This window comes from Embiotoca jacksoni, unplaced genomic scaffold, assembly GCF_022577435.1.
Source record: "Embiotoca jacksoni isolate LCO1_2020_lvr unplaced genomic scaffold, fEmbJac1.0.p SCAF_15, whole genome shotgun sequence".
NCBI lineage: Eukaryota > Metazoa > Chordata > Actinopteri > Embiotocidae > Embiotoca > Embiotoca jacksoni.
In genome coordinates this window covers 9350384-9375776 of record NW_027185285.1, presented here as the reverse complement: position 1 = coordinate 9375776, position 25393 = coordinate 9350384, and the positions used below count along the sequence as shown (strand labels likewise).

At 41.4% G+C, this 25393-nt stretch overlaps 3 protein-coding genes across 4 annotated transcripts in view; 1 reads left to right on the top strand and 2 right to left on the bottom strand.

Moving 5' to 3' along the window:
- Positions 1-191: 191 nt before the first annotated feature.
- On the top strand, positions 192-2684 carry LOC138197674 (zinc finger protein Gfi-1). The gene is made up of 5 exons (XM_069148532.1): positions 192-429; positions 647-816; positions 1773-1922; positions 2042-2207; positions 2305-2684. Exons 1-5 carry the CDS (start codon positions 279-281, stop codon positions 2499-2501), a joined length of 834 nt encoding a protein of 277 aa, XP_069004633.1. The 5' UTR covers positions 192-278; the 3' UTR covers positions 2502-2684.
- A 696-nt stretch (positions 2685-3380) lies between these two features.
- Positions 3381-15717, bottom strand: engl (endoglin, like). The gene is made up of 17 exons (XM_069149380.1): positions 15460-15717; positions 14430-14550; positions 13830-14002; positions 13050-13187; positions 12785-12959; positions 12030-12201; positions 11795-11939; positions 11257-11449; positions 10842-11011; positions 9891-10046; positions 8321-8401; positions 7952-8224; positions 7303-7791; positions 6475-6616; positions 6301-6402; positions 5305-5416; positions 3381-4899 (listed from the first exon to the last, which is right to left on the bottom strand). Exons 2-16 carry the CDS (start codon positions 14497-14499, stop codon positions 5307-5309), a joined length of 2589 nt encoding a protein of 862 aa, XP_069005481.1. The 5' UTR covers positions 14500-14550; positions 15460-15717; the 3' UTR covers positions 3381-4899; positions 5305-5306.
- A 4438-nt stretch (positions 15718-20155) lies between these two features.
- The window catches only part of pkn1b (protein kinase N1b), a 35443-nt gene continuing 30205 nt past the window's right edge, over positions 20156-25393 (bottom strand). For both annotated transcript variants that reach the window (XM_069149379.1, XM_069149378.1), the window contains 9 exons: positions 25267-25339; positions 24338-24429; positions 24035-24211; positions 23764-23826; positions 23583-23659; positions 23247-23389; positions 22259-22366; positions 21971-22051; positions 20156-21870 (listed from right to left, as the gene is read on the bottom strand). In XM_069149379.1, the coding sequence (XP_069005480.1) occupies positions 21667-21870; positions 21971-22051; positions 22259-22366; positions 23247-23389; positions 23583-23659; positions 23764-23826; positions 24035-24211; positions 24338-24429; positions 25267-25339 (1018 nt within the window). In that variant the 3' untranslated portion in view covers positions 20156-21666. The remainder of the gene's footprint in view (positions 21871-21970; positions 22052-22258; positions 22367-23246; positions 23390-23582; positions 23660-23763; positions 23827-24034; positions 24212-24337; positions 24430-25266; positions 25340-25393) is intronic.

Sequence of the window (25393 nt, the reverse complement as noted above, 5' to 3'; positions counted from 1 at the left end):
AGGAAACCTCAAACTTTGGGATTGTAACTGAACTCGTACTAACAGGTGTGCGACATCTGAATGTGTGAGGCTCTAAAAGTGACATGAAAGAGTTTACTTTTCAGACTCTTGCAGGAATATAACACATGCTTTTTCTCCCCTCTGTCAGCTCCCTCAAACTCTGTCCTGCCATGCCGCGGTCATTCCTCGTCAAGAGTAAAAGGACTCATTTACACAACCCGTCTAAGGACTATTTTAGACAACAGTCTCAGTCCCAAATAGAGGTTGAGGAGCCTGTGATGGGACAAGATATCAGGCTCCCTGAAGATGCTGTGCAGGGTTTGTCCCCCGCGTTCAGGATCAAAGACCTTCTGTCTGAAGGCTGTTCACCGTGGGGTGGGATGGCAGTCAGCTCTAATAGTGCCCCAGCAGAAAATCTGTGGCCGTCAGGTATGCAACACTTTTTCTTAATTTGTATTTTTCTAAAGAAATTTGGTGTGACTGAAATTTGGTATTTGACCAGAGTGAAGGAGGCCTTCAGCTATTGTAGACATTACTTTTATATTAGAGAGTGAAACTTAATGTTCAGGATTCCCTTTTTTTCACTTAAGGTCCCAAAGGGAAAACAAAGACTTTTATTTTTCATTCTTACATGTTTTGATAAAAGCCCCTGTGGAGAAAGAAGAGGCTCCTCTGCTGCTCTCGCCGTGGTCTTCAGACAGACACCAGGCGTCTGAAAGAGAGCGAGAACTGGAGAGACTGGTCTTCATGTTACTCAACCACACGTCGCACACTGACCTCAAATCCCCCATCGGCGAGTGTCCACTCTGTGAGAAGGTAGAAGGCCTCTGTTTCATCTGTCTGATAAAAGAAATCAGAAGTGAATCTTAAAATCTCTAACTTTCTTTGAAGAGGAAAATCTGTGGTCATTGACAGGTCACTGCATACATTTATAAACTTAATTGACAAAGGTTGAAAGACATTATTCAGAGAAATCTCTTTCCTTTGAAACAATTTAGAAACTTTTGTCAGGAATGTTTCCACTCAGACACCCACATTACTGCCAGAGACAGATTAATTTAGGTTTTTTTAAGCCTGATACTGATACCAATGATATGTCGATAAAAAAGTCCATTTAATTTTTCAGAACACAAACAATTTTGATGGTGATCCTTCAATTTTGGTTGAAACATAGTTATATTAGCTCCAAAATAACTAAAATTATAAATATAAAAAAAATCTGCCAGTGCACTAATGGTGTCACTTTTTCTGAACTATCTCTGCAAATATCTGCAGTGAGAATGGATCTATAGGAAACTGTAAGCTTGGCTTCGCATAAAGACTGGAAACAGAGGGAAACAGCGAGCCTGGCTCTGTTTGTACCAAGATCCAGCTCCATTTGCTGTAAAGGAGTTACATGTCTGACTATTTCTTGGTTCTGAGTTGCTGCCAGACAACAGGTGGCGACTGCAGGAAGTCACTGCTCCCAGCCAAGACACTGTTTGGCACTTAATGTGAATCTGCAAATGTCTTCTTTGAATTTAGTTTTTGGAGTTTGGTTTTTATTTTGTACGGATTAAATATGTCCCATGACATGTTAATTGGTGAGCCTTGAAGGTGGTATTAGACAGATTTTGTTATTGTTTCCAGTCTGTGCAAACTATCTGCCAGCTGTAGCTTTGTATATGACAGAAAAATTGTGCTTTAATAGAACCATTCTTCATTTTTTGAATTGCTGAACTATTCAACTCACCCAATTCTTCTTCACTCCCCACTCTCTCTGCCTCCCTCAGTCTCTCTCTGAGGTCCTAATCTCAGGAGGTGGTCTGCAGGCATATGTGTACAACACCCTCTCTGTCCCATTGGTAAGATCACCCACAGCAACAGACATGACCCACATGCCCTTTGGCCTCAGAGAAATTGGCAGCTATGGCAGAGCAAAGGTACAAGTACAATGAGAATATATTTAAATGGGCAATGATCTGATTTCAGTGCAAACACATGACTAAGTACAATCTGTGTATGTGCGTGTGTGTGTATGTGTGTGTGTGTGTGTGTCCAGGAGCGCAGCTTTGGCTGTAAAGTGTGCGGAAAGGTGTTTAAGCGCTCATCCACTCTGTCCACACACCTCCTGATCCACTCAGACACACGACCCTACCCCTGCCAATACTGCGGCAAAAGGTTTCACCAGAAGTCCGACATGAAGAAACACACCTTCATACACACAGGTGAGTCAACACGAAAGGTAAATAAACAAAACCGTCTCAAACTGCCACTGAAGAAATTGATGCCATGCACTCCTTCCTCACTCTGGCCTCTGCTTAGGTGAGAAACCACATGTGTGCAAGGTGTGTGGGAAAGGATTTAGCCAAAGTTCCAACCTCATCACCCACAGCCGAAAGCACAGCAGCTACCGACCGTTCAGCTGCACACGCTGTCAGCACAGCTTCCAGCGCAGGTTGGACCTGCAGCAGCACCAAGAGACACAGTGTGGCTATGGAGACATGTACACTCAAACCTGAGTCCATGAAGCAACGAAGACATGCTGAAAGTGGATGAAAGGGCATTTGTACAACATTTTAGAACATTGATCATTTGTAAAAGTTTGAAATGTGTGCAATAAATTATACCATGCATGCATGGTTCAAAGTGTAAGGTTTATACAAAAAATAAAGCTGGACTGATTTGCTTCAGAACAATTATTAGATCTTCTTTGTTTGAGTTTGTTTAATTTGAGAAACTGTTGTGGTGACAACTTTGATTTAAAAAAAGCTCAAAACTAATTGTCAAATGATAATGGGATTATTTTGGGAGCAACAATGAGCAGTCACATCTTGTCATTTTCAGATAGTATTTGAAAATAGTAGTGTGCAAATACAGCATCAGTGCACATGTGTCTTTGTGCGATAGTCCCATTATTAAATAAAGAAGATAACCTTAACACCTGGCAGCTTGGCTCCTGACTGAATTAACAGGATGCACCTTAGCCACTGCATGTACAGAAAAGGAAGATTATTTTCTATTTTAATGAATGATAATGAAAGAAAAAAACATGTGAAATTTAGTATAATTTTTAATGTACATTTGATAGATAAAAGCATTTAAAGCTGCACTAATTTTTTTTTTTTTAAATCAACAACAAACCAAACGACAATGTGTAATGTGAAAGCTAACTCGTCACTATATTAATGTGCCGGACAGCAACATACTTCAAGTTGATGTTGCTTTGTGTCTGCAAGATGTGTAAAAGCCTTCTCCGCTGCCCTCTACAGGCCAAAAATAATTTCTTGCTGCTTTAAACTAATGTATTACCACATTTTACAATCCTGTATATGTTACGACATCTGACTTATTGACAACACATTAACTTCCTTTGTTTTATTTTATGTACTTTTAAGAGTGAAAGAGCAAGTCAATAGGGATTTTATCTCATTTAATATATTTTATTTTCAACATAAGCACAAAAGAATACAGATGTAGTAGTTTTGAAATCCAGATGACTCACGATTACAATAAAAGAAGTGACAGACACTGACTGTTCAAACAGGCACGTTGTAACCTCGGCTCATCTTGACCTTGTGCCCCCTCTCTGAAGGCAACAACGATGAAGTTGTGGTTTGTGTTTGAGTCACTCCAACCATGTTTAGATCCCAGTTCATCCAGATACGAGTCTCTTCATGTGACAATTCACTGCCAGTCTTGAAATGACGTGCTGTAGAGTGGCATCCATCAACCAATGTTTCACTTTGAATCAAACATCTGACTTTTCAGAATACTGCGATGAGTAAATGTGAAGAACAAACAAAGCTTTGCACGCACAGAAACACACACGCACGCACGCGCAGACACACACACACACACACACACACACACACACACACACACACACACACACACACACACACACACTTGTTTAAACCTCTGTCCTAGTTCTCCTCTCTCAGATTTGCAGGAGGAAATCCTGAGAAGATAAGAGAATAAAACTGTTCAGACCTGTTTGGCACATCACAGTTGAAATCTGCAGGTGCTCGCCTGATGCTGACAAACGTTCTGCAGCTGACGGTGCCTCTAACCACGACAGTTTATTTTAAATACATAGCTTTGATATTAGTTTCTCTCAGTGCTGTGCAGCTGGAGTCGCATGTACAGTTTTACTGTGTTTGATGTGAACTAAAGGCACAGCGGCAGATACACATCTGACTGATTTGAATGAGTATTATTGGCTTGTCGTTGGCATCATTTAGATGGTTCTTTGTGTTGTTATAAAAAAAGCTGAAGCTAGATGAACTTTAAGTACATAACAGAAATTATTAGCATAAAATAAAAGATATTCAGCATGAGTGCTCGTATTTTTTTTTTAAAGTATTTTATGAAGTTGAACTGACTTTATTTTATCTGGAAGAGTTGCAAGCATGTTAAAGTTAATACTTTTAGGTTGTTTGTCTTTGTTATTCATTTTTTATGGTAAATGTACATTAATTGTCACCACTTCAAAGTGTTAGCCAAACAGCTAATTTTCAACTTTTGTCCTTGAGCCAGATGGTAATTATACAATAAACACTTAGGTGTGTCACATAACAATAAGTATATTATAGAAACTGAATTATATCAAGTGTCAGTAAGATGTCTGTCAATTACCAGTGTCATACACAAAGTATTGTTGCAACAGAATTAAAAAATTAGATCCTTCATGGCTGTTCATTTCTATACTAGAAAATAAAAATGGAAAAGACACAGTATTGCAGGAGAATTACAGCCTTTTAAATTACATTACCACATAATGTAATGAAAGCACCTGTGAACTAGCCTCAACAGAGACTGTTCAATATGAGCTTTATAAAAATGGCATTGAAGGCAAAGCTGGAATGTGGCAAATGTATGAAATGTGGGATATGAGCAGCTGTTTGACGGTCATCTAACCTGAAACCCAGAGCGAAGGAAAAAAAGTATGATCTCATCAGTTTACACAAGTTCAGGTCCTGTAAGAGTCTTTAGTTTAGTTTTTGATAACTGTTCTTTAATCAGCCAACATACACAAAGCCATGTATTCTAGGATGACCGGCTCCCCCAAACACATGCAGGTATACAAATTAAAGAGTAGTTTTTAAAACACCAAAATTATGACCACAAGTTTGAATTCCCCCCCAAAAAACTGGAGAGCTGGAATTCTCCAATAACTTTCTTGGACCCTAAAAAAAAATGTAGTAACAATCAGCACCTGAAATTTAAATCTGTGAATAATGGCTGCAGTGCATCTTTTAAAAAGACTGCAGTGTAACAAAGTTGGTGATTCCCCTTTAAATGATCTTCGTCATCAGGTCTTACCTCTACACTGTGCTGGAGGACTGACCGGACGGTGATGGTGGATTCCAGATGTTGTGGCCTATGTGAGCCTGGTCTGTTAAATGACCTCCTCCAAAAGAAACTGGACGTACCCCTTCAAAAGAATAGGAACATATATTTGTTGATAATGTCTTCACAGGAAATGCCATCACTTACAGCATTCAGAATAGTGATTAATGTTCAATTTGGTTGCATCTTTGATATCAACTGGTGATTGCTGCGATGTGCTCACCCAGTGTCCCTGACCGAATGAATAGAGACAGCACTGTCATGTGTTTTAATTTGGGTTTACTGTTTAAACAGTATGTTTTGTTCAAACAGGATGATGCAGAATTTACTTATGGTAAATTGTAACCATCTTTTGCCGAGTAGTGTACTTTCCCAGAGTGACACAATTATATTTCTGTGCTTGCATAATGAAAGTGTGCTGATCCTGTCGTTGGTAAATTATTGGATGTTCACGAGTCCAGCGTCACTTACATGCAGAAATAACCTTACAAAAAAAAACCACGTTTTTACCATCACACCCAAAATCTTGAAAATATACATACTTTGGCGCCACATGTCAATATTTAATGTGACATAAATAGATTTGTTTATTAGTGATACTATTGACTTCATAAGTATGTGAAAAATATCTCAAAAGTTAATTTCCCTGCTTTTAGTTGGTGGTGCTGCTGCATATTATAGACATAAAGACAACCATACAGTACAGATTTGATTGTAGATATACCTCTGAACAACGCGAATAAGAACGTACAGCCATGCCAGCAGCTCTCTGGGCTGTAATCAGAAGTGTTGTTGGATAAAGCTTAGCATGCTAATAATGCTAATTAGCACACAATACAAATTACAGACAGGTTGTACTTTCATACTCATATGTCAGATGTGCTGTTCAATCAACCAAATTGGTCATTAAGATGATAATGTATATGGCAGTATAACATGTCAGTGACAGATGCGAGCTGGTCTCATCACCTGTATAGTTAAAGCTGCACCACAACGCCCTCATCAGACCGACCCCCATCACAAAGGATGCAAAGACGATTCCCACCAGTGGTCCCGTCTGCACCACAAAGCCTGGAGACAGAGTGGGATACAGATCAAAAGAGAAACACAGTGAAATGACCACATGCAGCACATGATACTCACTGCTGTGCTCCGGGTCTGTGTTGGCCAGTGGAGGGACACTTGGTCTCTTGATTGTTTGGCCAGCAGGGTGCCGCATTTTAGGTGCTAGAGAACTGATAGGGTGGGTGACCACCATCGGTCTGGTCAGGTTTCTGATCTCACACTGAGATGGAAACACAGGGGAAAGTCTGCACGTTAGTTTTACTGTCGCCACCTTGCGGTGCCATGACAACAGCAGGTGATCGTGAGTGTCACAAAAAGCACCAAAAAGTGAGTGCTGGATGGACAGAATCGACATTTACAAACGTTATACAACATGTACTGTACAATCCGACAGCTTTCTGACACTGCTGGACATATTGATTTTAGAACTAACTGAGAAATAAAGTTACGCAGAGAAGCAAACTTTCTTCAAGTCTGTCTCCCATTGAGCTAAAGTTACATTCAAATGATAGTTTGACATTTTAGGGAAATAATACATATTTCTTTTCGAGCAGAACTTGATTCAATGATTCAATGACCAAGACCACTCACACCACCCGTTGGTTAAGCCAAGTTAAGATAACCGGCTACTGGCTTTCTCAGAGAGCATTCATCCATGAGAATGACACCAGTCTTCCTATATAATTCTCGGCATGAGAGAAAATAAGCACATATTCCAAAGCATAGATCCACGACCGACAAATATAATTAAATTCAATGCCTTTATTTGTCATTGCACAGATGCACAACAAATGGTATGTGCTACATAAATAATTAAAAGGCATTAAAAGGCACCATCAACAAAATGCTTTATTCTGAATGTTTTGTGTTAAAAAAATGTGGTTAGTGTTTTAGTTGTTTCTTTACCTGATGTCTGGGTGATCTAGATACCAGTGGAGGGATACGAAGCCCGCCCTGACAATCTTTCTTCACGGTTTCCTTCATGGGTTTCCCTTGTGTTGAGTCAGAGACACATAGGTGAAGGCTGCAGTGGAGGAACTGCATAGAGTTGTTAAAAATAGGCCGAAGGATGAAACTAAATCTTAAGGAATTGATTTCCTCCTCTTCTCCCTCACTTCTGGTCCTCTTGTCCATCCGGTCTTCTTTTTCTCTTCCAGCGATGCGATTGACTTTTTCCAGTCCTTCTGTCTCTTCCTTCTCTTCTTCTACTTGTCCATCACTTTCAGCCTCTTCCTCCTCTTCATCTTTTGTCTTTGCACTGAGGGTCAGAGAGGGGTCTGAGGAACAGCCGTCACTTATCACAGACCAGAAAGGAGATTTTTTGGGGTCTGACAGAGGTGAGACGTTACATGACTTGACTTGTACGACATCTGCGAGGGGCGCTTTGGCTGAAATCTGCAGGTGAACAGATATTTAAATGGTGATGAAGAACCCTGACTCGTGTTTATTTGAGTTTATACCAAAAACAATGAAGCTGTGAGGCCTTGACTTAAGAAGTTGGCATTAAAGTGAGCATGAAAATGTTAAATAAGCACAGAAAACATGAAACACAGACCTCAACATAGACACGGTGGTCAGCGGTGATGACGCATGGGCCAACCCGCATGTCCTTGTAGCTCTCTGTGACAAAAAGCTTTAAAAAAAGAGCAGACCCAGATCTGTGTCTAGCTGCTGGGAGGTGGCTCAGTCCTGGATCAAACTCTGGACCCTCAGGTAGCCAGGGGACCAGTCCTGTCTGAGGAGTGTTTACAATATCATCATCAGCGGCAGCAGCAGCAGTAGCAGCAGCAGGGCTGGGGAGGCTGGGGACGACAGCCAAACAGCTAAACTGAGATACAAAACAAACAGGAGATTAGAGGTAATCAATGGCTGATTAAAAATGGAGAACATAAAGTAGACATACACAGACACACAGATATCTCACATGTATGCCGAGTGGGCTTCTGGACTTCTCCGTCTTACCGAGTGCCAGAATGGTTTGAGGCTTGTCTCTCCATAATAACACCTTTCCAGAGAGGACAGGGATTAGAAAAACTATTTTACATGGGCTTTCAGCCTAAACAGCATAACGTATAGTTGTAAATGGCCAACAGAAGATTACAGATGAGACGAGATGAGAAGTGTTTGATGATCCACATTTTCCTACAGATAGAAGACAATAAATCAGAACTCATATTCCATTTAGCTCAGGTTATCGGTAAATCTGTTTGAAGTGTTGTTGTTTTTTTGTGGGCATATTGGCTTTACTAGAGAGCATTTGTGTAGACACATTAAAGACCAGGAGGAGGAAGAAGGAGTTATAGTATGCACTCAGGTCTTGGTGGTCAGTAGTCCACCATTAGAGGTTGTGGTTATGTTGTCTCTACCTTAACCATTACACGCCTGAGGCACCCCATATCATCAAACCTGTGGCTAAACATCTAGAACTCCTATTCAACTCTGACCTCAGTTTTGATGCTAAAGTCAAGAAAGTTGTGCAGCCCTGGTTCTTCATTTTGCCAAAATGTTATCTTTTCTATCCTGTTTTTACCTAGAAAAAGGTACTTGATGCCCCATTTAAACTATTATAGAACCATTTATTCTCTCTTGGGTTAGTTCAAAATGTTGCAGGAAGACTCTTCATTAACTCAATGAAGGGTGAGCACATTATTTCTATCTAAGCCTCCCTTCACAGCCATAGACAGGCTTTTTCATGCTTATAACCTTCAGCCTACTTTTAGGAACTGTTCCTTTTTGTGTGATTTTATATGTTATTCTTTTTTTGTCTTTTAGTATATACAGTATGTATTTTTGTCTAACTTTGTGCTTTGTGTTATTGATATCCAGCATAAAAACGAGCTTGCTACAAGCAAAAGTTTTAGGGGAAGATGCACATATTTTTCTGCATTATAGAGTTTGGCACAGTTTTAATTCAGTGTTTCAACACATACAATTCATGCTTCTGTTGTTTGTCTCTTTTTTTAAATCACCCCTTCATCCAACGTCCTGCTTCTGAACTGAGATTTTCTCTCACTTAATTTTGCTTCTGAGCAATGACTCATTTTCAGGCTTTAACACAACAATGTTCTGGTCAAACACAAGTTTCACCAGGACAACTTCCACTTTCCACAATTTCAAGTGTTCATTATGCACCACATCATTTTGTTTTTACCAGTGTCAGAGAGACTTCAACCTTGTTTTAAATTCTGATATTTTCTCCACTGTGCTCCTAATGTTTCACTTATTTTATTTCTGGTGTTTGCTTCTTTTCAAACCACCTCTCTAATTTTCTCTGCCTGTTTTGGTTGGTTAGTATGCGTTACAGTATATCCACAATAACCCTGAACTTTAAAAAAGCTTCTTTCATTAAATCTCATTTAGATGATAAAAGACAAAGATAATTCATATCGTTTAACATAAAGAAAGCAGGATTGTAAGAGACAAACAAACAAATAAAAGATACAATGATTATTTTTATGTCTGTAATCACTTTCTGTCAAAATTTCTCATCTCACCATGTTTTTGTACTGCACCCCTCTGGGCTCTTCCAGGAGCCGACCTTCAGTCCCACAGGAAATGACTGGGAACACTAACAGGAAATGGCTCCCGTTGGACTGAGCCTGGCATGTCGGGTCTCTCAGAGTCACAGCAGCGACTGGGACGGACAAGTTCTGAAGGAGAGCACTGATGTGACGCCATGAAACTCCCAAACTGACTGACATGCAGATGGTCAAACAATAACTACTGAGTACTGGAAAACAATTTCAAATGCTAGAAATGTTCAGATAAAGAAGCTTACATACCAAACTGGTGCTACTTCAGCACAAATATGAACATGGCAGATAAACCGAACATGTCAGCAACTACAACATTTTAAAATGCTTTTATTGCTGTTTTCTTACATCTGCATTATTTACTGAACGTGGAGTAAACTGTAAACACAATATGTGACCAGCTGAAATTGTTCTGCATATATGGAGCAACATACACACTCATATTAGTCCAATATTTGCGCTCGACTTTGTTTTAGTCGTCTGTGCTCCTGAGAAAACATCTAGATACCCGCTGTTAACAAGCTGGATGTTAACGTTGCGTGTCTGCTGTTTAGTGCTGGAAAGGTTGCAAACAATAGTTTTATCAGAGTGTTTTTTTGTTTGTTTTTTGATGAGAGAGAGCCAAAAGAGTGACATTTGGACTACTAAAAACCACAACAATGAGCTGAACAACTAACGAGGAAACTGAAGGGTTGGGTGAGAATTATGTGAGTTCATGTCATCATTAAATATGATTAAGGTCAGTATTTCAATTTTGCCAATTTGCTGGCATTTAAACAGATCTTTAATTGCTTTCATGGTTCGTTGACAATACTGAATATAGTCTGAATATATATTAAGGTGGGTGGCTAGCTTCATTTCTATATGATGTGTTTACATGTATCACTGCATCCAACACTGAGGTATAAAGACCTGCAGGATGTGTTGGTCCACCGTCACACTGAGCCGTCCGTCCTCACACGTCACGGTGAAACTCTCTTGGACTCCTCCTGCTCTTCCTCCACCGTTCAGCCACTGCCTCAGTTTGTGCTCCTGCGCCCAGGGAGGCCTCACAACCACAGGATTCATTACTGCACCCTCATCTGTAGTAAAAAAACAAAAAAAACAGAGGGGAGGCCCATGCAGGGACATGAAATACTCACACTTCATTCAACATACTCTAAATGCAGATCTGGAAATGTTCTGCTTTTATTATCAGTCTTAAAAGGGACACAGATGACAAATGAAATAAATAAAAAATATTTAAAAAAAAAAAGTGGGTTTAAAAAAATAAATGTTCAGTTCACTCACACAGTGATGGACACAAGAGACACACAGGAGTCCTGACCTGTCCCTCCCTCAGCCAGCTGGATCACAAAGCGATTGGCCAGGTCGGCCTCAGTGTACGAGGTCACCTTCATGAAGCCGCTCTCACTTGCCCAGACAAGGAGATCAGAGATGGTAGACAGGTCAGAGTTTAGCGTGCTGGACAGGGTTAGGTCAGGCTCGGGCGGGTAGGGTGGAGACACGCTGTTGGAGGACTGTGGGGAGACACGCATAACACAAGTACACAACATGTCAAAAATATGAATATAAGATCTGTGCAGGTCTGGATTAACCTGTTTGCAGACCTCAGGGCAAAAATATACTGCTCAGCCCCCAACGCCTCCTTGTTCATTGTGCAGTTTTATGGCGCAGAAAAATAAGATATCTCAGACTTTGGCTACGTACTTTCTTGTTTTCATGACATTTACAGACAAAAAGGAAAAAGCAGCTTTATCCTTTCAAGATTATGTATTTTATTAACAACTTTCCAGCAGTTGTTAGACATATAAATCGAAGAAATTCTTGAACTGGTATCTGAAAATGACATATGTGGCTCTTACATGAACAGAGACGTGACCCCGGACGCCATGAGCGACAATGGCCCAGTTGACCGGCACCGAGCTGCTGAGAATCAGTACAACCTTGTGTGCCTTTGAGGAAGCCACTGGGGGCACAAGAGAGACAATCACCTCCACCTGCAGAGCGCTGTAAGAGATGAAGAGAAGAAAAAATAAATAAAAATGTACTTTACATATCTGTACAACAGACGGTCACTCAGAGGACGCATGTTCTCACCCACAGAGCCATGAGCCCGCTGAATGGAGCTTGATAACGTGGACTTCAGGGATGGCTACACCCGCTCCTGTGTGGGCGCAGCCCTGCACTTCCTGTGGCTGTAGGTCAGAGGTCATGTAGTGATGAGAGATGACCATGAACTGCAGCTGGCACACAGCGGGCAGGGTTGGATCTGTAATGTGGAGACAAAGCAAGAGATGTTGTTTTTTTTTTTTTTTTAAATGGAAGGTATCAGAGAAAAGCACCTGCAGCCACAGTTCAGTTTTACCCTTGAACGCACTGTAAGCACGTGAACTCTTACTCATGATAAATAACAGCGTTGTTTGTCCTCCTAAAATGTAAAATGCTTGCTGAATCTGTACTATCGTCAATTATTTAATCAGCTAATACAGCCTCATTCTATATTGTCTCTCTGGACTTTACATGAGAAAACGGCTGCAGTTGGCTGCTGTATCTGCCTGCATCCACTTCAAATGAAAAGCCCTTCAACGTTTCATACGCAGCCCAGCCACATACTAGTTCAGAATTTTTTTCCCCCCTTGATTACATGAAGTTATGTTGTGAACATCAGAAATATCTCCAAGTATCTCTTATTCTCTGCAGAAATTAAGAATGTAATACACACAAATAAGGGAAGTAGCCTACTGGCACTTTTTTTCACCTTTAAGCACTGTCTATTTTTCACCTTTTTATTTTACGTTTTGTGGATGAAATTGTACTAATAATGCAAAACTGGTGGTTTCTTGTTGGCTCACCCTCCCCCACTCTGATGTAGACTCGGTTGCCGTGCGTGGCGTGCGTCAGGGAGGAAATGTTGCCGTGGTGTTTCAGAGCCCAGCGGTGCAGCGCGCGAGGACGAAAGGGTAACGAATGCACCGTTTGGACATGCAAACGCAGGGTGTGGGACTGTACGCTGGAGTTTGAGGACACCTAGCAGATGAACGGATATGTCAGTCAAATGAGAAGTAGCAGTGACATTGAGGACGTCAGCGATCCACTCCTCTGCATACTCCGACTGACCTGCACCAGCACGGGGAGGTTGGGGGGCAGCCGCTCAGCCTCCAGCCACCAGGCGACCGGGAGCTTGGAGCTGAGCAGCAGGTGAAGGGCTCTCGGAGGTGAAGGGGTCAGAGACAAAGCCTTCAGCAACACCGTCACCTGTAGATGGGAGAGAAAAGAGGTCCGTAAAGCCAGTCCTCTGTCATTACATAGTTCTAACTTCATGTTCAGCATATAGAGAAGCTATGTAAGATAAGGATATGTACTAGCCCTAAAATATAACCACATGTAACACTTATCAGACAAGTGAAATGAATACATCAACAATAGTTCATGAAACAAATAACAATAAAATGTGTTTTTGTCAACTCTTTAAAAAAAAAAAAAAAAATCTTTAACAAGCTTGTTTTTCTCTATAAACTGTTATAAAAGTAGGTTTCAGATGGCAAGACAACGCTACCAAAGTTGCAGATCGAACACCACTTACAATGTTTTAGTTTACTCTCATTTTAAACAACTGATCGATAAATTGAGAAAATAAATGACAGATTAATCAATATTGGAAAAACTGGTAGTTGTTGCCCTGTTGATTTATTGTGTTTTGGATTTCTAATGTTAAAACATTTTTGCTGCATTTTGGGGATCCATTCACCCCGTTTGAGTTACAAATTCTAAATCATCCAGATTTTTATGAACAAAGACCGACCGAAGAACCAATTAATATTCAGACTCTTATAAAATGTCAGCAACATTTCACAGGGCGTTTCCTTCTTCTTTGTAAAGTGACAGTTCATCAGTTACCTTGTTTTCAGGGCTGTTTGTCACGCTTCCCAAACCGATGACGTGTGTTTCCTTGTTCCCCTGTTCTCTAGCAGCACAGCCTGGACCGGCCGCAAACCTCTCCAGCAGGCCTTGGACTGGGTGTCGCACCCCCAGCTGACCAGCCACAAAGCACTGCAGCTCCTCACTTTGAGCTGAGGAGGAACAGCAGCCCCATCAAGTGTGATAGAAATAGAAAAATAGAATTTGTAAATTAACAAATGATGTGTTTTGAGTGGGATTGAACTTCTGCTTGTACATGCATGTTCTGCTGAGCTTTTTTTTTTTTTTAACTTTCCCTCTTTCACTGTATCTCTTTCCTCCCTTGTGAGGGCGAAACAAAAGTCTAATGTTTTTGCTTCAGCTTAAATCACCTGCCTGAGGGGACTGGATCATTTCCCAGACAAAACTATGTAACAATATTCAGTGTCGTTCTGACACTTCAAGTAAAGACCTTAAAAGGAAATATCACATTTAATACTTGTTATGTCATAACATCTTCATCGTTGACATTCACGCTCCTTTATTTACAGACGAATGGATGTATTGCAGTGAGTCCCACCTGGTTCCTGATTGTTTTACCTGTCAGTCCTTCCCGGAGCAAAAAGAGACAGCAAACAGTCCATCCAACCCCCGACAGTGAAGGCATCATGACAGCTTTACCACTGGACTGATCAAATGTGTTAGCACCTTTTAAAACATCCTAGAAAAACAATCGGAGTTTAAATTGGCCCAGTCACTTCCATTTTTACCAAAATCAGTTATCAAAGTACGCATAAATATGTGAGCTGTTCAGTATAATACAAATGAAGACTGCCAAATGATTTACCATTCACCTCTTTACTACAGTTGCAATAGATGAATAATAAAGAAATGATTCACCAATAATTTGCTAATTAATAATCAAGCATCCCTAATTTTTCTTTGTAATATATGATTGTAAATGAATTACATGTAGGTTTTAGACTGGTCATCAAATAAAACAAGCAATCTCAATCTGTCACTGTGTTATGACAAATTATAACAGCTTTTTAGATTGAAAAATAATTATTTTCCATCATTTTAATCAATAAAATTATGAATCATGTCCAACCAACTATATGGGAAACTAGAATAGAAGAAAAGTTCATGTTAAGACATGAGTTACGAAGTCAAAATTATAAGATATAGTAAACCTTTGACTCAGTTGTCTTATCATGTTAACTTTATTGCCCCTAACTTTCACCAACTATGAGTATTTTACAATTACAAGGCCTACCTTCACTTTTACAGGCAGACATGAGCTTCCATAGACCAATATATGCAAGTAAATATCAGTTTGAACATCATATTGAAGTCTATTGGTTAAAGTGAAATTATTGTTGTGTAACTATAGAATTCAGGGAAGCTCAAATATAAGCAACACAAATAAATGTAAAGCCTGTCGGTTTCTCACTAAAAGTTTGTAATGTACTTCTCGTAATTAAAGCTGTATTCTTCTGGAAAATAAATCAGCAGCCAGCTCATGTTAGTTTTGTTTTGTCGTGTCTAAAGGGCGTTACAGGTTTCTACGACTCTCCTCCCTCAGTAGACTCTTTTCTATAGTGAACAGGAGAATATAAGTGGGACTCACCTGCGGTGCTCCGCGGAGGGACAGGCGGATTGCTGATCCAGCTGCAGCTCCAGGCTACACTCTGAAGGCTGGACTCCCAACTCTACACACGCCCCCCTCATTTCCTAAACACACAACCACGCAGTCACACACACACACACACACACACACACACACACCCTCCGCATCTCGAACCGGGCAAAACAATAAATATGCTCAACTTTTCGCTGCGCGTTGCGTCACAGACATCTTTATCCAGCTGAGGTGCGACTTGAGAGAAGTATTTGTCAGAGGAAATTCATTTTACGGAGCGAAGGAAGGCTGAAGGAAGGCTGAAGGGGGGGCGAAGCAGCTGAAAGGACACAATTCAGGGGGCAATGGGAGGGACTGCGGGATGGTGTGACAAGTGGAGCGAGAGATGGCGAGGAGAGGGATAAAAGGCTTTGGACACGTCTCCAAACGTAGATGGCCATAGGAAGGAGGACTCCAGGGAGAGCGGGAGAGAGGAAGGGAAGGAGGAGGAGGGTGGACCTCTGGAGTTTGACTGGCAGGTGAAGTGTGAGAGAGATGCTGAGAGGGGGAGTAATGAGAAGCCAATCATTACTTTCGTCACCTTTTTTTTTGTAGGGAAGCTCAAATACAACTTGCAATGCGGTGATGGTGGTGTGGTGTGGGAGGAGAAAATGGGAGGAGAAATGTATTTGGAGCTTATCCAGCCCTTACGCAAGACAAAATATAAAGTGGTTTGAAAGCTACATAGATGATTTCATATTCTTTGAGATGTGAAGCAGATGTGCGGTTTGAATTCCTTAAATTTGAAAGATGGTTTGAAACTATCTTTAGAAAACAGCAAAACAGAAAATCAATTTAGATGTTGAAATCACAAATATACAGTTTCCATATTGAGACTCTTATACACTGTGCACAATTAGGCAAGTTGTATTTTTGAGGATTAATTTGATTATTGAACAACTACAGTGCTCTCGGTCAATCCAAAATGTTAATAAACCTCAAACCTGAATATTTAAGAAAGTAAAAGTGAGGTTTTGGCTTTCTTAGGAGGATATCTGTGTGCACAATTATTGGGCAACTATTAGTGTGCAGAATTATTATGGAACTAAATGAAAAATGAAAATATTCCCATCTCACTTGTATATTTTCATCTGTTAAAGTGAGAATAATAATTTAAAAAAAAAAACTCAAAATTTACAAATAAACATTTCCTTCACCGTAAATCTCCCGTTTAAGAAGGGCCCACAAGTTCTCAATAGGGTTTAGGTCAGGTGATGAAGGGGGCCATGTCATTATTCTTTCACCTTTAAGGCCTTTACTGGCGGCGGAGTACTTTGATGCATGCAATGGAGCGTTGTCCTGCATAAAAATCATGGTCTTCTTGAAAGATGCAACTTTTTCCTCCACCACTGCTTGAAGAAAGTGTCTTCTAAAAACTGGCACTAGGTTTGGGAGTTGATTTCGAGTGCATCTTCAAACCGAAAAGGTCAGACTAGCTCATCTTTAATAATACCAGCCCACACCAGTACCCCACCTCCACCTTGCTGGTGTCCGAGTGGAAGTGGAGCTCTGCGCCCGTTACTGATCCGGCCACGGGGCCCGTCCATCTGGTCCATCAAGAGTCACTCTCATCTCATCAGTCCATAAAACCTTTGAAAAATCTGTCTACAGATATTTCTTGGCCCAGTCTTGACGTTTCAATTCATGTGTCCTGTTCAGTGGTAGTCTGGTTTTAGCCTTCCTTACCATGGCCATGTTTCTGAGCACTGAACACCGTATACTTCTGGGCGCTCCAGGTAGGTTGCATTTCTGGAATATGACAGAACTGGAGGATAACGGCTTCCCGATAGCTTCACGTCTGATTCTTCTCAAATCTTTGGCAATTAATTTGCGTCTTTTTTTCCTCAACACGTTTCTTGCGACCCTGTTGACTATTTGCAACAAAACGTTTGATGATTCTGTGATCACGCCCAAAAATCTTAGCAATTTCAAGACCGCAACATCCCTCTGAACGACTTCTTACGATTTTTGACTTTTCAGAGTCAGTTAAATCTCTTTTTTGGCCCATTTTGCCTGAGGAAAAGAAGCTGCCTAATAATTATGCACACCTTGATATAAGGTGTTGATCTCCTTAAGTCACACCCTCCCTCATTACACAAATACACATCACCTGATATGCTTAAATCCAATAGGCATTTAAGTTTATACAGCTTGGAGTTGGAAAATATACATACAAATTATGATATGGTCTAAATACTCACTTGCCTAATAATTGTGCATGCAGTGTAGACAACGGTCCATTAACACGCACATGTGACACAGAGGAGGAGTTCAATGACAAAACTACAGACGTGGCGATCTGCTTTACTAAATGAGGATGTTAAAGAAAATGTAGCAGTCCTGAATAGAAAAGAGTTACTGTAAACACAGATGTCGTTTGCAGAACATGCAAACTCCGCACAGGAAGGCCCAGGGCCGGATCCGTACCCGGTACCATTTCGCTGTAAGGGTACAATGCTAACCACTGCACCACCGTGCCGCCCCGACAGCTTTTTAGCTGGCCTAAAATCCTTGGTGGTGCCCCTGCAAGCAGATTCCTCTGTGTGACTCATCTGGCTCTACCTATCTGCTGCTCACAGCTTCAGTCTTCACTGTGATTATAGTCCTGAATCCCTGGTCTTCTGTCTCCCGTTTTATTCCCACTAATAACTCCAAGAATGTCTTTATGGATGTCCATTTCAGGACATTAATAATCACAGCTGGGACCCTCAGTTGCTCAGACGATTTTAGCCCTCAAATATTTTTCCTTGTTTGTTCAATCCACAAAACCCATCTGAGGGTTTGTGAGTTCAGATAATTAATGGAGACATTAGCTGTTCTGGTGTCAGAGTGACCTAAAAGCAAAATTACATGTACATCTGCTCTGTGTCTGGAAACATCCATTTTGTATAGTAAATACATTGTGAACCTGTGGAGGGGATTCTGGAGCTACTGCCGTGGGGCATGAAGCTCAAAACAGAGAACAAGATGACTTCACTTCTTCCTTTGTTTTCCTTTACAGATGAACTGTGTGCACAAAAAAAAGTAAAAATAAAACAATAAATAAACCTAACCAATGGCAGTAAATGATCAGTACCTCTATGTTGGGTTCACATCTTTACTGAGTCACAGTTCGAACACATTTCACCAGCAAATGACAGAAGAGGAAACACAGATGGGAAAATGTAAAAATGTCGAAATTGTAAAAGCTTTTTGTCACTGAAAAATGATTGCAATTAAGAATCTGTGCTTTACTGAAGGACTGTGGGAAGAGCAGACGTTGAAGGGGTGTCCTATGATTGACCAAAGACCAACAAACAGACCCCACCCCACCCCAAATATTTTTCCTTGTTTGTTCAATCCACAAAATCCATCTGAGCGTTTGTGAGTTCAGAGAATGAATGTAGACATCAGCTGTTCTGGTGTCAGAGTGACCCAAAAACAAAATGACGTGTACGTCTGCTCTGTGTCTGGATTCAAAGAAACTCTGGAAACATCCATGCAAACAGCTGTCAGTCAAAACTCTTCTTTTTCTCCTTCAATCATCATGTCAGTGGATTTTAAGCAGAAACATGTGACCCACACACAAACAGAGAGAAATCACATGTACCTGAAGTTTGCATTGTTTTACCTTTGAGTTCTGAGCACCTGTCATAATAATCCTTTAAGTTAAAACAACGTTCCAAGCGTTTCCTCACTAAACATCAACATGAGTCATAGACTGTTTGACTAAGGTTTGGAAAAGAAATCATTCTTTCTACTCCATGTTGCTTTTCTCATCTCCATAGAAACAGCCATCCTCTTCCTCACTAATCTTTTAATCATTTCAGTGAGTCTTGCTCACGTTAAGTCGCTTCGTGCTGCCTTCGGGCCAGACGTTGCCTCAAGAAGCTGCTAAGGGCTGCAAGAGTACTGCTTTGGTCTCAACCCGCACATTCTTGCTGGTAAATGTATTTCTTGTCATTTTTTCAGAAAAAGATTCGTACATTTTGACTCAACAGGGTGGAGTTGTAGTGCTCCACCCCAGCAGCGGACACCTGGGTAGAAGAACTGGAGTTCGGACTTCTTGCTGTACTTGACAGACAGACGCTCCATCCAGAGGCAGTGCCACCACCGAAGCTGTGGAGAACCAGGAAGCCCTGAAAGCCAGAGACATTAAAAACACCAATAAATGAATCTACGCCTAACAATTATTTAAAGTTACAACCGGGTTAAAATACAACTTCCGGCAATGAACGTTAAAGGCCAGCTGATGCACATCAATAAACCTCTGTTTAAACTGACAATTAACTGATGTGACGATTAAAACTGGTAAACTCACCATGTTTCCTGATGCTGGGAGATGAAACCAGGATGAAGAGACACAGTCACCACCAGATGTGGACTTCGTAGTGAGGGCGAAAGTGAGACTGAGGTCCCAGGGCCCTATAACGGGGGCGAGGGCCCTCGCAAAGCCTCGGAAAGTCTCAGTAATTAGTGTCATAATCAAATCAAAATTGGCTGAACAAATTAGTCGAGAGACTGAACTTTGCGTGTGTATAAATATATATATATATATATATATATATATATATATATACATATAAATAAATAGTAGAGGTTTTCTGAGGCCCATATTACAAAGCGCACAACTTTGAAATTGAAGTTAAACACACCACACAAAGTCTAAGATAATGTCAGAAGTGGGTTTTTTTTTAGACTGAAGCCAGGAATCAAGCTTCAAACATATTTGCACTGAATAACAAATTCATTTGTAAAATAAATTAATCAGCATCATAACTACAATGTCATTAATTTAGAGAGCCTCTGTATTATTGTAAACTTTCAGCAAGTTATTTATATATGTGGATAAAAGGTTGAGAGACAGCTGCTGCTGGGTGCGAACAAACACAGAAACGGTCTGCCGAGTACGGAGGTACAGATAAATAGTAAGAAGACCACAGCCATAGTAGTCGCTCTCTGAGGTGACACGTGGACTCGAATTTGACCTAAGAACAGCAGCATGATGTGGTGCTACATTAGAGGATCCATGCCACCGGTTTGTATAATAAACACATTGTGAACCTGTGGAGGGGATTTTGGAGCTACTGCCGTGGGACATGAAGCTCAAAACAGAGAACAAGATGACTTCACTTAATTTGTTTTCCTTTACAGATGAACTGTGTGCACAAAAAAAAAAAAAAGTTAAAATAAAACAATAAATAAACCTAATTAATGGCAGTAAATGATCAGTACCTCTATGTTGGGTTCACATCTTTACTGAGTCACAGTTCGAACACATTTCACCAGCAAATGACAGAAGAGGAAACGCATGGGAAAAAAAACTGTCACAAATATTGTAAAAGCTTTTTGTCACTGAAAAATGATCGTAGTTAAGAATCTAGGCTGTACCGAAGGACTGTGGGAAGAAAAGACGTTGAAGGGGTGTCCTATGATTAACCAAAGACCAACAAACAACCCCCCCCCCCCCTTCCCCACCACCTGGTAAAACCCTCCACTTGCTCTGCCTCTCTGGTGTATGGACAGGCGGCAGCTCTGATCAAACATGAGGAGGATTTTCCTTCTTCCTCTGGCGCCCCCTAGTGGTAACGTACAAGTGGTGCAAGGTTGCAGCTGACTTTTATACATTCATGACGGAGGCAGAGACACTGTGCACAGCTAAACACACACTCGGCAGCAACAAACAGCAGAGATAAAAGGACAACAGAGGGGGACGAATGCAGGAGGAAGGGAGACAAACTGCTTCCTGTCAGAATAATCACTTTTAACTGGTTGCCTCTGAGATTTTGAGGCTCTCTGAGCATTTGAAAACAAACAGCACCATCCATCATCTCATCTTCCATTTGTTATTTAATCTGGATTATCTTCCATTATCATCACGATTTCCCCTCCTCTAAAAGCCACTCCACATAGTCTAATCGGTGGGCAGATCCGCTGCGCGGCGTATGCGTGCGAAACGCGATCCGGTTCCGCTGATCCCCGTTCACACACGCTCAGCCCAGCCGCCGCTTCGTCCCGTCATGAACACAGACACACAGAGAGAGAGAGAGAGAGGAAGAGGACAGGGAACGAGTGATCCTCGCCTCTCCTCGCGTCAGCCTTCACCTCTCGGTCTCCTTTCAGAGTCTGTGGCTGGCAGTGGGCAGCTAGTAACCCTGTGACCCCTGACCTCTGACCCTAGCAGAGGTCGGAGACATAGTCAAAATCCTTGAAGTAGTCCTGCTCCTTGTGGGAGAGGGTGCGGCGCTCGCGGGGGGGCGTGAGGGTGGGAGGCTCGGCGGTGAACTCCGTGTCGAAGTTGCTGACGTCTTCTTTTCCTCCGATGGTCGGGAGGAACGGGGGCGGGACCGTTCTCTGAAGGAGAGCCTCCCAGTCCGTACCCTAAATCATGTTTACATACAGTTAGTGGTAAAAAAAAGAAGTTTCCCTGTCAGGGACATTTAACACGGTCTGAGAAAAGTTGAAGAAACGAGAAACTCACTCTGAAGAAGGGCTGTTTTTTGACATCTTCGGCATCCTTTTCTCCAGAGCCCAGGCGTCTCTCCGGGTTTCTTCTCAACAACTACAAACAGAGAAACAACAACGCTCATCTATATCCGTGCGCTCTGCTGACTCAGAGACGAGTCACTCAAACTGTGACAAAATAGCTTGGACTTGAATTTCCAGCTCAAAAAAAGACAACAACAAATCAAACTGAAATACATGAAAACATAGGAGTTAAGCAGGAGCAGGAAGTGACAGGGGAGAATTCGATGATTGGCAGTCTGACCCGTCTCATGATGCCGATGGCCTCCGTGGAGAGGAAGCGCGGGTAACGCACTTCGTCGTTCACAATGCTGTCAAACACCTCCTCTTCATCGTCACCTGGGAACGGAGACTGAAACAAACAGACATGTAATTTGGTCACGTCATTCAACCTCTGACACCTGCCTCCAACTGTATCGGCTTGAGCTCTGCCGTCCTGCACCAACTCCCACCACCATATTTAGCTTTTCAGCTGAAATTAAAAACAATAAGCTAAAAGACACTAAAAAGCTTGATAGGGGAATAATTCTGTGTTGGTTCATCACAGCAAACGACTGGAATGAGAGCCTTTTTGATGCATTGTTGATACAGAAATACTGATTGTAGTCACGTTACTTTCGCAAATAGCATTTCAAAATATTACATAATATTTCAATAATAATGTGATGTTGTGTTGTGGGAGAATTACTGCAAACAAATAAGAGTATATATATATATATATATATATATATATATATATATATATATATATATATATATATATGTATATATATAAAACAGTATTAGTCTGTCCCTCCTTAGTTGTATTATTTGTGTTACTATGACCATATATCGCATAAAGCCCAGGTCAAGTGAGGATGCTGTCCAACTTCCTTTACAGTCTCTCCTTACAAAATAAAACAGGCATACAAGTGGATTCTCTCTCTATAACTTTCCTTTCAGTCTTAAATGAACAGCTTGACATTTTGGGATATAACAATAACACTTTCTTGTCGGGAGTTTGATGAGCAGCAGTCAGTAATGAGACACAACATGTTAATCAATGAGCCTCAGAAGTGCTGCTAGGAAGATTTTGTTACTTTTGGACAGACACTTCTGTTTTATGTCTCGCAGCGTCAGCTCTGTATTTAGCATAAAGTTATCAAAGTGGTATCGCTCTTACTTTTTGACAATTTGCCTTTATTTGACAGTCAAGAGAAATTAAAAACAAGGGCAAACAACGGTATTCTCACCTCTCCAACCAACATCTCATAGACGAGCACCCCGAGGCCCCACCAGTCCACCGCTCTGGTGTACGATGTGTCTGTCAGCACCTCCGGAGCCAAAAACTCAGGAGTTCCACAGAATGTACTCGTCCTGTCTCCATAACCCATTCCTTGGGAAGAAAAAGTAATACGATTTTAGAAAGGGTGAGGCTAGATTTGACTTAAAGGGTGAATAGAAGGAATGAAAAGACAAATCGATGCTTGGGAATATAAAAAAAAAAGACAGTTTTTGTACATATATGGAACATCTCCTGATGCGCCGTTGTGGAAGGCCAATGTGATAAATAAATGATGAACACTGACCTTCTTTACAGAGCCCAAAGTCTGCTATCTTCACAAAACCCTCTTTGTCAAGCAGCAGGTTGTCCAACTTAAGATCCCTGAGCGAGAAAAGGAGGAGATTGATGTCTAATATTGACAAAACTGAGGAAGCACGTATCCTGCTTGTGTATATCGCAAAGATGGAGTCCATCCAAGTACTCACCGATACACAATCTTATGGTCGTGAAGGAACTGCAGGCCCAAAACCACGCAGGCAGAGTAGAACCTGTCGGATAGACAACAGACGGAAAAGAGAGAGTAGGACACGCACGCTGCTACAACATCAATTGTCAACATCAGTGGAAGACATGGACAGACAGACCATGGAGCATCCCAAGAAGACACACACACACACACACACACACACACACACACACACACACATCATGTTTCTTCTCTTTAACACACACAGACACACACACAGCAGAACTCACACAGCACGTGGCTCAGAAAAGACGTCGGCATGTATGTGCATCATGAGGTCTCCTCCTGCCGTGTACTCCATGACAAAACACACATGTTCTGGCGTCTGGAAACATGCAAACAGGTTGACCAGGAAGGGGTGGTGGGAGCCGTTGACGGTCTCAAAGATCCGCTTCTCACACATCAGACTGGAGACAGACAGAGGAGCGGGGGTGCGCATGACGCGGTCATTACACAAGGTGTAATTATGAGGTGAATGAGCTGTTGTCGTGCGGCACAGATTTGGTTGAGGCGTTGCGTCATCAAACGGGTACCTTTCCACTTCGTCCCGAGCGACGATGTCTCCTTTCTTCAGGGCTTTGATGGCGTACAGGTTGCCTGTCCTTTTGTACTCTGACAGCAACACCTGAGGAGTCCAACAAAACGTTATATCAATCCGTTCATGGTAAAATTCGGAATATTTTTTTCCCTTCCCTACGCAGCCCCAAGGCTACAGGTTTCTTCTGAAACCCGTTTCGGTCCAAACAATTAAAAACTGGTCACAAATATGAAGCTTCGTTTTGATCAAACCAACGTCCTAAAACATCCACACATTGTAAAGTTGAGCTGCCATTACTCATAGAGTATTTGTTGGGGACTTTCTGGGTAAGGTTTTTGAACAGAAGACACATCTTGGAAGAGAGAGGATTCACGGCAGCATGATTGTGAACAGCAGGTGTCTTCAAACTTTTATCCCCTGGAGCTACTTTGACAAAATTAAAAGTACATGAGTAGCTCTCAGACACTGTAGCATTTTTTCATGTAGCTGATCTCCCCCAACCAGCTGAATAAGCTTCTCTATGTAATAAAAAAAACTGATACTCAACACACATATGGAGACCCCGGGTGTACAGTATATAGCATTGACCCAGTGTGGCACAGTGATCTGTTTTTAATTTCTTTTTGGCAGTTATGGAGCTTTATGGCACAGCTGCCTGGTTGCTGAAATATGTTAATCAATATGTTGAATTTGCTGGCTGTAGAAAAAAAAAATGTTCCGTCAGGTTACAATATTTTGTGAGCTCGTCATTTTTTCATGACACCGTTTTTTGGTCCATTGCTAATATAGAGATATGTAGTCGGTCTTTTCACCTGTAAGTACAGTGACGTTAGCTATAGCACGTCATGGGGAGATGAATCTGACTTTCAGATTAGCAGCATTGAGGTTGCGTTCATCCTGTTGGGAAAAATAAACTGCGAGTACCTTCCCAAAGTGGCCCCTGCCGAGAACTGCCATCATCTTGAAATCCTTCAGGCAAAGAGGGCCTCTGTTGGGTCTGAGAGAGAGATTACAGGCAGATTGAAGGCAGTGCTTGTAACATAACATGATG

Excerpts from the sequence above, each read along its gene's own strand:
- LOC138197674 (XM_069148532.1), top strand. The coding sequence starts at position 279 with ATGGGACAAGATATCAGGCTCCCTGAAGATGCTGTGCAGGGTTTGTCC. Across the intron at positions 817-1,772 it reads AGTGTCCACTCTGTGAGAAG|TCTCTCTCTGAGGTCCTAAT; the intron begins GTAGAAGGCCTC and ends TGCCTCCCTCAG. Across the intron at positions 2,208-2,304 it reads ACACACCTTCATACACACAG|GTGAGAAACCACATGTGTGC; the intron begins GTGAGTCAACAC and ends GCCTCTGCTTAG.
- engl (XM_069149380.1), bottom strand. The coding sequence starts at position 14,499 with ATGATGCCTTCACTGTCGGGGGTTGGATGGACTGTTTGCTGTCTCTTT. Across the intron at positions 8,225-8,320 it reads GAAGCCCACTCGGCATACAT|TTTAGCTGTTTGGCTGTCGT; the intron begins GTGAGATATCTG and ends TTTGTATCTCAG. Across the intron at positions 6,617-7,302 it reads CTAGATCACCCAGACATCAG|TGTGAGATCAGAAACCTGAC; the intron begins GTAAAGAAACAA and ends TTTCCATCTCAG.